The 13646-nt window shown below is 44.7% G+C and overlaps 2 protein-coding genes across 3 annotated transcripts; one reads left to right on the top strand and one right to left on the bottom strand.

Annotated features, from left to right (window-relative positions):
• Window positions 1-606: 606 nt before the first annotated feature.
• On the bottom strand, window positions 607-5161 carry LOC120697633 (derlin-1-like). Of its 2 annotated transcripts, XM_039980914.1 has the most exons (7): window positions 4984-5154; window positions 3011-3146; window positions 1870-1943; window positions 1663-1756; window positions 1444-1572; window positions 1161-1321; window positions 607-1033 (listed from the first exon to the last, which is right to left on the bottom strand). In XM_039980914.1, the coding sequence occupies exons 1-7, from the start codon at window positions 4998-5000 to the stop codon at window positions 919-921; spliced, it is 726 nt and encodes a 241-aa protein (XP_039836848.1). In that variant the 5' UTR covers window positions 5001-5154; the 3' UTR covers window positions 607-918. The 2 variants fall into 2 exon arrangements, with proteins under 2 accessions (XP_039836848.1, XP_039836847.1); XM_039980913.1 differs by having other exon boundaries at window positions 1663-3146; window positions 4984-5161.
• A 1472-nt stretch (window positions 5162-6633) lies between these two features.
• Window positions 6634-9255, top strand: LOC120697634. The gene is made up of 2 exons (XM_039980915.1): window positions 6634-7065; window positions 8915-9255. The coding sequence occupies exon 1, from the start codon at window positions 6764-6766 to the stop codon at window positions 7007-7009; it is 246 nt and encodes an 81-aa protein (XP_039836849.1). The 5' UTR covers window positions 6634-6763; the 3' UTR covers window positions 7010-7065; window positions 8915-9255.
• Window positions 9256-13646: the final 4391 nt, after the last annotated feature.

The following is a 13646-nucleotide window of genomic DNA, read 5'->3' on the forward strand; positions in this document are numbered from 1 at the left end:
CAGGTCTGATACATACGCCTGGTAACATCACTGGACAGAATAGATCCTTGCAGTTGCAGCGGTGCCTTGGCCAAAGGAATTAAAATACGTTTTTTAAAAAAGGAATTAAAATCTGCTCGTTGGGTCTCTGGCTCCTGGTTCTGGAATGGCAGTAAATTTCTCCCATGACGCTGCAAATCAACACTTTCGAGTTACCATGATGAATGCCTCTACTGGCATCACGGTCCGATACGCGTATGGTTTGGCCAAGTGCCTAAACATCCCTTTTATTGGCTGATTGGCTCAAGTTTACACAAACCCCGAGAGCAATTATAAATCCATTTATATTTTTCTCAAATAACTTTATTTTCGACCGTCGGTTAAAATATCATATAGACGGACGCCACATTAAGGTTCATGTTAAAGATACATTCAGAACATGCATTTCTTTCTATTTCGAAATGATATATTTTTATACTAGATAACACTAATAAAAAATGCTGTAGGCCGAGGAAACAATAAATCCACGTAACAAGGTTGTCAGCACAAGTTCCATCACGCCACGCCCGACCCAAATATAGAGGCATGGGCCTAAGCAGCCTCATATTTCTTGGCCCGGGTGACAGAACAAAACAGCTCGGCCCATATAAATGTAATATTCTCCCACAAAAACCAGGCGGGTGCACAGTTATTTGTACAGGTAGTGTACAAGACAAACGGGCATTACACAATTTTATATGTAGAACATGGAAGCGGATAATTTTCAGGAACTAAATCAGCACTCGAAAGATTCGCCATTCCGTGTAAGTGTAACAAGCCCAGATTTTTCTAGAGCCCCTAAGAGAGCAACCCTTAAACTTGTATGTCCTGAGCTGTGAGCTCTGCTCTACATTGCAGTCCCAACAGCATCACATTATAAGATGAGCTATCCTGGTCAATCTATTGATTGAGTCTATAGCTTCTTCCTCTGAAGGCACCGGTACCACCGTTGGCTGCTGGTCGGACCGGAGAGTTTGCCTGCACACCTATTTTGTATCGAGCAACGATGCTGTGCCTGTGCAAGCGCCACAGGTCAAGGAGACAAAAAACATTTAATAACAAAGTAGGAATAGCACAGGGATTGGTGTAGCTATCCTTAAACTAAGATTGAATTATTTGGCCAAGACCGTGTAAAAGGATACACCCATTTCGGAGTCTTCAGATAATTCTTTCCAGTGGCTAGCGGGTGCAAAACTGCAAGGAAGTAGTATAGATGTCCAACTATGATACCCATAAAGCCAGGCAGTAATGGTGAGCCAAATATCACATCCAATCCAAGCATAGCCCATGGAAGATAAAAAGACTGCAAGGAAGAAAGTACCGTCAACGACTTAGACATATATTGCCAGGTCTGCAATGGTTACTACATTGATTGTGCAACATAAAGATAGGCAAAGGACTCAATAGTACAATGATGTTGCATACCCTCAATTGGACGAGGCCGTACATATTTATCTGAGAATTTGGATACTCTCGGCTCCAGACATACAGAAGCATGCTGACCATAGGTATTCCCAAGAATGAAAGCTTAAATAGGGGAATAGCTGACAGTACCTGATTCAAGCAATAAACAATCATATGCAGGTTTAATAGTTGTCTTTTGGTATTTAATGCGAATGGAAAAGGTAAAAAACAACCACTGACCAGTAGTGAGATGGCACCAAATATCATCATCCACAAGAAATCTGCAGTCCGCTTTTCGAACGCACCCTTTTCCAACTGCACACCATACCTTGCTCTATATGCCAAAATAAGTAAATCAATTTCAAACAACTGCTGCAAGCTAAATATTGATAATATTGTTGAAGTAACTTGTTCAACAATTGGTGTCTGAAAAAAACTTGAACTTACATCATCAGAAGACGAATACCAAAGTTGATGGAAAACGGGCCCAGAAAAAAGAAATTTGTAAATAACCTCCATATCTGTAAGGCCCAAAAATATTATTTTAAAACATGGATAAGAAATAAGCAGGCAACATGTTATGGCAAGTGGAGCCGGTCTAGGGCCCATGCGGTACTGTACTGCGTGAACAGTACCACGTGAACAGTGCCGGGAATAAGGATTCGTTGGGTTTGTTAGGAAAGAGATAAGTTAGATTGATTCGGTTAGGATATTGCTTAGGGGTCAAGTCAGTCGTCTCTATAAAAGAGACACCTTTGTATCAGTTGAGGCAAGCAAGAAGAACCCTAAAAGTAGTCAGAGCCTCCAAGGGAGGGCGACAAACAGGTTCTTCGTGCTATCCCTAGATCTACCTTATCACAACAGACTGCAGCGCAGATTAAATTGATAAGAAGATACTCTGATCCATTTTATAGAACATACAGCAGAGAGAGATGCTGCAACAGATAATGCAAATTGAGGAACAATAAATCCTTAAATCCTTATTATCCTCCCCAACCTAAATTCTGGATACTATGCAGAGGTAATAATTTAGAAGGGGTCATTTATTCTTTGATTGCCAGTTAGTAAAGAGTTGCTGTGACTTGATTGTCATTCAGTGTTACATCTCTCTAGGTACGGCTGCCAAGGAAAAGCATTAAATCTTAAGGAACTAATAACTTTGGGATGTTTCCATGCAAAGGAAGTTCCTCCCAATACACATTGATGGAAGGTAAGGTTAATTTCTGACATGGATCTCTTTAAAGAAAAAGTGAGCCATATCTTTTTTCCTAGGCTTCATTAAATTTAAAGGCTAGGTAATTGATAATCTTAAGTTTGCTTTGAAATGTGTGTTTCCCATGTATCCTTTTTGTACACCTTTTGTATACACAATAACACAAATGCTTAATATATAATTATTTAGTAGGGCCCTCCTCCCCGCTCTTCTATTAAAAAAAGCAGTACGTTGCAACTGTTATGATATACGCTAGCAGCAACATCCCTCCTATGCAGACTTACAAACTTTTGCAGGCAAAACTGAAGAATGTGAAACTGTACAAATGTGGTGCAATTGGTAGAAGAAAAAAGGAAACAGAAAACAGAAGCTAACCTCAAATTTCTTGAATACAAAGGGGTAATATAAGCCAATAAATTCTGGGTTCAGTATATGGAGATGAAACAGGACGGTGGTAAAGAAACACAATGTCCCATATGCCTTGCTTATTGGTGGAAGTGAATTGTAGTACCTGAAATAGGCAAGGGAGTAAGAGACCACGCAAGATAAAGAGCAAAACTAGCAAACTACTGGTCACTGGACAGTTCATAACTGTAAAAACATACAATAGTTCAGTCAATCATTCAGAATTTTTCATTAAAATGTTGATTATGACAGGCTCGTACCATGTTTGGCCTTACCACGTTTGCATTACATGGAATTACTTCTGCTGATTATGACAGGCCCGTACCATGCTATATTAAAATGGACCAATGTTTATCACAGGGGCATACAGAAAAATCTAAATAAATGAGATGACAGTTATTCCATGTGGTCAGCGCAAGTGCAAAGCCCTTACAGCAATAGTACTTCCTCCATTTCTGGCAATAACGCATACAGTTTTCTAACATCGTTTAGTAATACCAATGTTTCGTGCAAATTTAATCATGTTCTCTCTTTCCCCACATTTATTGTCTCTGCCAGAAAAATATATAAGCAAATTGCCCGATACAAATAAATTTATTCAGATTTGCTGAATTTAGATTCTTCAGAGTTCTTACATACTATGCCAATCGTTTAAGTATAAAAAATAAAGGTGAAAGGTTGCGCATTAGAGATTGTATATGTTCAAAACAAAATGGAGGTGGTATCCTCCATGTTTAACGCATTTGGTCAAATATGCATTAAGAACGGTAAGGAAGGAGTGCTAAACATAGTCAGTTCAAAGCAGGCCTAAAACTGGTGGCAACACCAAAGCCCATACCAATACCCCAGGTCTCAGTTAACAATCTGAAGAGAAGAAAGTTCAGAAAAGCTAACAGCTACATTGTCTGAGAAGCAGCCAAACAAGTTCGCTCATTATGAACTAGTACAAAATGGTAACAGCTTATGAAGAACAAATCTATATATTCTAACTCTCAGCACAGATTGCTTTAACCAAGTCATTTTTCAATTGGATGAGTATCAGTATCAGGTATCATCTAACCATAGTCTGGCAAGCAATTATATTGTCAGCACAAGGTTCCCAACAAATAAGCTTATTAAAGTGAAAGACAAACCATACCCTTTCATAAATTTTTTAAGTCCACATAGTGCAAGAGCATTACTGCTTTCTAGTTCCACATTGCAGGTGATGCACACTACTGATCTTCCTTTGGAACCAAAGAATCGTGATTCAGATATTCGTCGGCAAAGACACAAAGTCTCAAGCGAAGTAACATATTACTAATCAAGACAAAATAATTTGTAGGCATTACAGTTTTCCGTCAAATACACAATCACGCAACTATCAAGCACTAGAGTTTGCCACCAAAGTCACAATCGCAAAACCATCCAATAAAAAATCAAGGAGGTTGAGGCTGACGCAAAAGATCTTTGCTCCAACTCCATGAAAATGGGGCCTCAATAGAATCAATTCGCAAACCAACAAGTTTAGCGAGCGTATTTTCTCACGGAGTAAATCCAAGGGGGCATCAGTTATGCGCGTCGCGAGTTATCGGTCAGCACTAGGCATTCATCTCATTAACAGGCTTACGTCCACAATGCTTGAGCGACACATCGATCAGAGTAAACGAAAAACACCGTCCAATCAGCCCAAATTCGCCCACGCAATTCGAAAACCTAAGTGCCCATACTATCACCACGAATCCACGCCCATAGCCTTGTGCCATCACAACCCCAATATAAACCCGTCCTATTTGATCAAAATGATAAAATCAGACCACCCATAGGAACGATTTTAGCTAAAATTCCATCAGCAATCCCCAATCTAAAACCACAAGGTCTACAATACCACATCCACGCTTTACGCATCTGAGATTTGAGCTCAGAGTCAGATGAAACAGCTGGGAGATTTCGACGAGACTCACTCGGCTGGCGAAGACATCTCGTCGCGTCGACCGATTCGAGGCCTCGATTATCTCCCTGGTCCTTGACTCCTGGTCTCCCGTCCGCTACTCCGCTTCCTTTTTCTCGGCTGTTCGCTCGAAGCTTGGGAGGAGGAAGGAAGAAGACCCGGGGGAGGTCGCTGCGCGAAATTTCCAGAGGGGGAGAAGAAGCGATGTGGGCCGTCGATTCCGGGTCGGAGGGATAGGATGATTCTGACACGTAGGCGCGCGCGCCTGGGCGCAGGCGATTGGCCCGGTCCGCGGCTTGGTGCTGAGGTGGCCCGGTGACGTGGCGGTGGACCCGGGCTGTTGGATCAGTTGATCGGACGGTGCCAGGAAAATCCATTTTCTATTATTATTTTTTTGGGAAAAAACTGCAAAATTCGCTCAAGTACTCCGTACAGAGAAGAGATTGAAACGCACGAGTAGTTTTTTTTTTTGAAGAATTACACACGAGTAGTAATTCTTGGTACGAAGATTTGGTGCTCGGGCCGGGCGACAAGGCCGGCGGAACACCCCAGCCCAATCGCATCACACGTGACGAGCGCGCGAGTGACGGGACCAAATATTTTCGGTTTTGATTTGATGCACCCGCCCGTCGTCCTTGCGTGTCCCGCAGGCCGTAGTGCCATGTGCCCTGCCGGTGATTCTCTGCCCGCCTGCCGGCCTGACCTTATCCCAACCTCCCGTGCCGTCCGGCCCGCGGCTGGCATGGGCGCGGCGGCAGCAGCAACACGAGGCGACGGGATCCAATCCACCAAGAAACCACGTCCCCTCCTCATCCGTACCGGCGGCCGTTACCGGATTCCCATCCCTCGTAGAGGCGGAGCAGACGCCGTGCGAGCCCCCTGTTTGCCGTCTGTTTCCTCGCTCCTCCCTACCGCGCGGGACAAAGACAAACCCAAAGAAAGGGACTTCTTTTTAGCGCAACCATTACCAAGATGTGGGTGCGCATTTGCAAAAAAAAAAAAGGTTGGGGCGCCAAGTCAGAGTCATCCTGCCACGCTTTGAAATGCCAGTGCCAACCGGTGTATAGCTGATAGGGACGCTGCTACACGGGTCTGCGTAGCGACAAAAAGGCAGGCTGCAAACGTTCGTCATTTCTTTCTGCCTCTTTTTTTTTTTCTGAGGACACAAAACAGGGTAACAAAGTAAATTGTTCCGATTTTACCTTCGGTTCATCTCCGGACATAGTATAGGGGTAAAATTATAGGATCTCGCTGAAGACCTTAAACTATGATCGTTGTGTGTTTGAAAAACTTGTATCGGTATTAATACAGCGGCAATGTAAAATGAAGCATCACCTTACCAGTTAGTTGGACGTGATACGTTCTGATCAATCTATTTTTTTCTGACTTGCAACATTAACTAAACTGAACCAAATTTCGACACGTATTTTGGACTAAGAATGTAGCGCAGGCTACATCAATCAAAGCCCAGATCGAAAAGGAAAAAAACAGTCACTCCTGTTTTCTCTATAATACGTACTATCTTGATCCTGTGACCAAGCAAAAGATCTGAAAATTTTATCTTCTCCTGCTCCTGCACGTTGTCGGGGTTTATCAGCATCTTGACCGGGCAACCCCCAATCATCCCCCAAAACCCAAACAGCCCCACCTCCTCCTTCCCCATCTATAAATGGAGCCCCCGGAACCCCGATCCCCAAAACCAGCGCCCCAATTCCCACAGAGCAGTTTGTAATCCCATCCTCTTCCTCCTCTCTCTCGCAGTTGCAGAGCAGCCAGCGATCGGAGCAGCAGCCATGGACGGCGCCAAGAAGGGCCGGAACCCGCACAAGGCCTCCGCGGACTACCGCAGCGACCGCAAGTCGGCCTCCGGCATGAGCGGCGACCCCAAGAAGGGCGGCCGCGGCGGCAAGTTCACCTGGGAGGGCGCCGACGGCTACGCCGACGAGGACCTCGACTTCATCTCCAACTCCAAGAACAACGCCGCCCGCGCCGCCAAGGGAGGCGCCAACGCCGCCAAGAAGGACGACGACGACGAGTAGGGCCCCGGCCCCGGCCTCCCGTCCGATCGGTCGCCAGCAAGCAAGTCCCTATTCCAGTATGATTCCAGTCGCTGTCCGGTTCTCGTGTCGAATAATCTTGTGGTGGGTGTAGGCGTCGTGTTCGCGAGCGTGTAGCGGGGAGCCAGTGGGCGATCGACGGGCCGTGCAGGGTCTGTAGATACCATCTCACCTCGTCTGTCCTTGACTTGTGTCTGAATTCTCAGTTCTTGGATTGGATGGACTGATTTCATTTCCAAAATCGTTGGCCTGCGGCTCTTGTTTTCTCGGAATCACTTCAGTTCAGTCCCTGCTATGGACTTTTACGTTTGTTTCATGATCTCCTGGTGGACTTGAAATTGAAGACGGTTTCAGATGAGACCAGTTACAAAGGAAATTTGCAGCTGCCACATCTGTAAATGAAGCAGACAGCAAGCAAAGAAAGGGAGATATTGCAGAGTTTATCTGGTACGCGATAGCGATGACAGTGCAAGTTACCCAAGCGATCTGTTGTCACCCATGCCATGCCATGTTCAGATTATGCAGACATTTCTCTGCAGGCTGTTGCAGTTCTGATCATGGACCAAACGATGAATATCCCAACAGAACAGTTCCAGCTCAAAACTTCTCTCAAATTCGTGATGCCAACAGAACAGAGATAGTACATTTCAACTCTCCTAAGAGCATCTCCAGCAGCTTAACAAAAACTCATTACCAAAACAATTTCTCTCTCCCTCCCCAATAGCGGATTTTACGTTTTTTTTACACATTGTTGCAGCAGATTACCAAAAACTCACTACCAATATTTTTCTCTTACATGTGGACCATATCTGTCAGTGGGAAACCTTTTTGTCCCCCCTGGGTAACATCCATTTTCAACACCATGCCAAGGTCCTGACCACTACTGTTTCTCTTCTTCCTAAGCCGTCGGTGCCACCAAGGTCCCGCCGGCCATCGAGCAAAGCCCCCGGACTTCAAACCGCCGTTCAACACCATGCCAAAGCAAAGAGCGGACCCCAAACGTTGGTAAGCTGCAAGAGATCCTCGGTACGTACCACAGCTGTCGGCTCCTTTGAATCATCCCCAAATCCTTCCGCATCCACCATCCTCGAAGCCCAGACCACCGCCCGAACTCCGACAAGAACAACAGCACCAACAAAACAAAGGAGAAGCACCCCGAAGAGGATATCCATCCGCACGCCAATGGATGGACACCAAACAGCCTCACAGAGAAAATCCGAGCAAATGAACTCACCCGGATGTTCATGGAGGAGCAAAATCCACTCTGTCGCGCCGCCGTTGCCGGCAACCAACAGAAGGAACAAGACCCACCCCGCCTCGCCGCCGTCGCCGGCAACCAGCGGGAGAAAACCCGGCCAACGAGGAGGACGTACTCGCCATCCGCTCGCGAACAGGAGCAACTGCTCCACTCCTCCGGCAAAACCTAGACCTAGACACAACTATATCTAGTCTATATACATCGGCGCCACGATTCCGCAGCCCACCCCCCTCTCCGACGCCAGATAGGCCGCCGGAGAGGAGAGGGGTCCTTTTTCTGTCACACTACGAACCAATTAACCATGTCCCTTTTTTTCAGTTGCTCATGATGTAAACCTTAAAGTGATTATAGTACATTGATCATGTCATGTCTACTCATTATCCTTGGCACCTCTGTTATTTGAATACCAAGTTTTAAAAAGTTAAGTGTAAAGATGTATCAATGTTATAATATTGCGCCCCACCTAAATTGTGATTTCACAAATGCTTCAAATAGGACCACCTTTAACAGCATAATTAATCTCATTGATTTTATATGTAAAGTTTCATATTAGGCAAAAGTTCTGTAGTTGTACTAGTACTTAATCTCTTTGGTTATTTCTTTTTTTAACAGTTACTTGATTAATACAGGTTGATGATAGTTGCTCAGCTGACAGGGTTGAAGATTCCCAATTATTCCTCTCCGTACCTGCTTTAAATCAAGCTGCATCTTATCTTGCCCAGATAACTTCATTTCTCCCCCGGTGCCTCCTTGTATCTGGTTATGTGGGTTAGTTCTTTTTCTTTATTTAGAAAAAAAATGATTCAGATTCCCTATCTCAATTGCATAAGCGACCTAGGCTCTTATGGTAATTCCATTTTAACAAATTGGTTGTGTTTATTATCTTAATGTAGGTCTATCTGAGGAGGATCACTCTTTTAATGCTGTAATGCTGGATCACTTGACTTATCTGATTAGTTATGGAAACCAACACAGGGCATTCTGCCATTGTCATACACAGATACACTGGTGTGGATGAGCAAACTAAATTAGTAGAAGAGCCTCGCGTCAGGAGCAGGTAATCACTGCAAGAAGTCTCCTCGCCCGCTTGTATGCCTTCGTCGCCGCCGCCGTCCTGGCAGAAGATATCGGTGGAGGCGGTCTCGCACCTCTTGGCGCGCGCGTCCAGCCTCGCCTCGCTGCGGTGACCGCAATGCGCGCCTTGACCGTGCGCCGGCCGCATTGATCACCTCGGCCAGCTCGACTCCTGCGGCGTTCCAGTCCCAGGAACGCCAGCGCCAGGCCGTCACGCATGAGTGGCTTGCTCGATCGCGACGCTTGAGGTCAACCAGCCGACGGAGCTCGTGGCACCTCCTCCGCTGATTGTGATTACTCCCTGAGCTCTCTGTTGCATCTACAGACAGGTCTCTCGGTCAGCAGGACGTCGGGTCGAGGCTGCGAACGGTGGACTCGGGGCCCGGTGCGGGAACAACTCGGGACTGCATGGGATGGAATGGCGGCTTCTAACTGCAAGTTAACTGACGGAATGATTTCAGTGGCACACTATCAACTCGAGCTCCCGCACGGACTAGTTAGAAATATCTAATAATTATCTATCTCATATTTTTTTAATCAATTAAATATTCTAATTTAGTACTGTAAAGATACATATTTATCATTATGTAATTATAATATATGTGATAGATTTAGTTACTACCATTTTTTCTCACTTTGCATCACATATCCATATGTGTTTGGTATGTACTAGAACATTCGGCATGTGATGCGCGCCCCACCATTTCAACCATCAATCCAGTAATAGAATCAAATGATATTTAAGACAACATAAATTCTCTAGCCATTCATATGCTGGAATAAATATAAATTCCAAGTAAAGTTATTTTTCATATTGAATAGGATCACAATCACCAAATACAATATACTAAACCTCATTGTTCGACCGGTATTGAAGTTACACTTGTATGAAAAATATAACATTACAAATTGCTTCTTCCTGAAAATGAATTAGAACGAAAAAGAAACTGTACTGTTATTGTCTGCCCAAAAGATCAACCAAGGCTACCTTTCCCCAAAGTATTTGATTGCCAAAGACCCTTATGCTTTATCTTGCTTACAACATGGGGGTTTGAGAAAGAAAGAAAAAAAGAATAAATGATAAGAATGGCACTTGCAGACTGCATTGCTAGATACTATACTACCAAAGATGTTCTTAAATCCAATGTTTATGATTTAAGCTCCACTAAATTTGCAGCAGAATAGTATGCATTGATATGTTTGTAAGACTGAATTTGCCTGCACTTAAAATTCAGTAAAAGCATTATGCTGTCAATTCAGTCAAAGCATTATACAACAGAAACTAATTTCTAAGCATTTTTTTTAGAGAAAGGCTGCACCCAGCTTTTATAGAAAGCATATAAAGTTGGATACAACACAACAAAAAGAAAGGTAGAAAAGCACTGGGGATACCAGTTTGTCTAGGATAGCTCAAAAAGACAAGGCAGACTACAGATTACAAAAAGTCTTCTAGCGCCATGTTTCTTGGCCGACATGCGAAGCCCCTCAGCCAGCTCGACATCTGCTGCAATTGTCCGTCCAGCTTCTCGCGGTCATGCTCCTTCAACGCCAAACGCCATCTCTGCAGGTAGGATATGATTTTAAACAAAGGTTCAGATGGTGATTTTCGGAAAACCCCCTCAATAGAACACTTGTTCCTCACATTCCAAAGCCCCCAGAGAACGAAAGCAAAAGTCAACAGTTTGTATTGGTACTCCCTCGCGCCCAGCGGGAGCCAAACCTCAGTGAAGTCCCCCTAGTTTGCTAGTATTCTATCCCAGCCAAAGGCTTCTTTGAGGCACGTCCAGGTGAAACGTGCCACAATGCATGAGAACAGTATATGATTGAGGGTTTCCGACTCCCCACATATCGTGCAACCTTGTTCCCCTTTCCATTTTCTCTCTTTCATTTTTGTTTTTGTAGGGAGCCTGTCTTGAAGTGTTAGCCATAGGAACACTTTCAGTTTCATTGGGAGTTTGCTCCTCCAGATTTTCTCCGCTCTCTTGTTTTTCATGCCTCTAAAGCTCATCCACATGTAAAGTGACCTAGTGGTAAAGTGGCCCGATCTCTCCAACTTCCAAAATACTGAATCTTTCTCCACCCCCAAGGTGACATCCTTCAGCTTGTCCAAAAGTTCCCCCCATTCCTGCATTTATTCAGGGCCAAAAGTTCTAGTAAAATCAAATTCCCAGCGACCAGTTGTGTTGCATTCACTTACGAAGCTATTTTTATTCCTGCAGTAGTCGTACACTTTGGGAAAGTAGTTTTTAGGGGTGTTTCTGCCAACCAAACATCTTTCCAAAATGTAGTTTCTTTACCATTTTTCACCACAAAAGCCGACCCCCAGTTGAAAAGGTATTTGATTTTTTGAATTCCCTTCCAGAATTGGGGACCCCCCCTTGTGCTAGTAGCAAAAGGTTTTGAGGCCAAATATTTCCTTTTGATGTCACACCCGATTTTAAGGACAAAACCGAATACATAACTATATGTATGACAGGATCAAGTTTCATACATATAGAGACATTATAAGTAAATAATCAGTAACAGTATCACGTAAAAGGGAACTAAAACAAATAAAAGACTATCAGAGTTATACAGCTTATCCTGAAAACGAAGGCTTCAAACTTCACAGGCAATCGACTGGGGGTTGCGTACGCCTAGAACTCAGCAACATCTTCAAAAGACTTCACAACAACTTTCTCCTCTGAGCAGCAGTAAGCAAGGGTGAGTACACTTATGGTTGGTACTTAGCAAGGCCACAAAAATAACCAGAAAATGATTTATTTCTATCTTTAAATTTATTAATTATGTGAGGGTCCAAGCCGCTCTTAACCGTGAACACGGCTGATATATCAGTTTTACACTCTGCAGAGGTTGTACACTTTCACCACAATTCGCGTAAAAGTTCCAAAGAACTTTGAACCCAACCATGCATATGTGCTGATGATCAGGCACAATACCACACTTTCGAGGTGTGATTGCATAGGAACGCTACGAGGCCTTCCCAAAGAATCACTATATGTACGCACTGGTCCCTTGCTTTCTGCGGTACCTCAGAAGACGAAGCTTCTTTCACCCGCTCCATCAATTCTCGATAACCCAAAACTCCACCAATCAAACGCCCCAGGAACGACGTATAGATCATCTAATTACTTAGCCAAGACCATAGCCATATGGTATTGTGGTTGCACTGTTTTCTTGGGTGGTTCTCCATGTTCCAATTAATTCACAATACTTTTACAAATAAGTCACTTGCCTTTCTCCAATGAAAAGCTACTCTTACTGCTCTTCAGCTATTGCTCACTTGAAAAACTTGATCTCCAATCCTCGAACAGCGATCCTTCTACTCGAAGCAATCAACGAGCAACCATACAAAGCAAAAAAAGTACAACTAAGAATAATATACCAAAACAAAAGAAAAGCTTTAAAAGAGTGTACTAAAGGATAGAGCTTGCTGCTACGGTTACGAGAGCGCAAGAAACGCAGAGAACGGAGCTAAAACGAAGAAGTTATGGTTAAAACAGGGCTCTAGGGGTTTATTTGTAAGAGTTTTAGAAAAAACAGAGGCTTTGGGTGAAGAAACCGAGGACTAAAACATAATTAAACCAAAACTTCAGGGGTTATCTTGAAAAACTCCAGCTCCTGGGCGGCGGGTTCTATTTTGGAAAAACTTAGGGTTCTTTCTGCAAATAAAAGGACTTAAATAGAATTATTTTTGAACAGAGCCGGATGACGGGTTGATTTCCATAATCTTGAGGGACTCTTTTGCAAAAAGACCATAGTTGACCGGTACTTGACTCATTTGACTCAGGTCAGATCTGATTTGGATCGTCGGATCCAAATCCGACGGCTCTGAGCAATCGGGCGGGAGGGGCGGCGACGCAAGTCGCCGGCGGACGGCGGCACACGGCAGCGGGCTCATCGAACTTCGCCAAAACGGCAGTCCAGGCATGATTTCGAGTGCGGGTTGACCTGGGGAAGAGGACTCGTGATGACGAACGCACCTATGGGCTCGGGAGGTTGGGTTGGAGGCCGGACAAAGGCGCGCGGCGGCGACGGCGAGCAGACCCGCGCGAGGGAGAGCGGGATAGAGAGGGAAACAGGACTGTGGTGTTCCTCACCCTGCAGCAGAGCTCCGAGGATGCTCGAACGTCGAGGTGGGGCGGCGGAGTGACGGCGCGGCGTGGAGCTTCCGAGCTCGGCTATGGCGGCGGCGGGGCTAGGGTTTGCAGCGAAAAGCGGCGACTGTGGCTTGAAGGGGGCCCAAGGGGTAGGGCGGCGCTTAAATAGGGGCCAAGGGAGTCCTTG

This window comes from Panicum virgatum, chromosome 3K, assembly GCF_016808335.1.
Source record: "Panicum virgatum strain AP13 chromosome 3K, P.virgatum_v5, whole genome shotgun sequence".
NCBI classification, from domain to species: Eukaryota; Viridiplantae; Streptophyta; class Magnoliopsida; order Poales; family Poaceae; genus Panicum; species Panicum virgatum.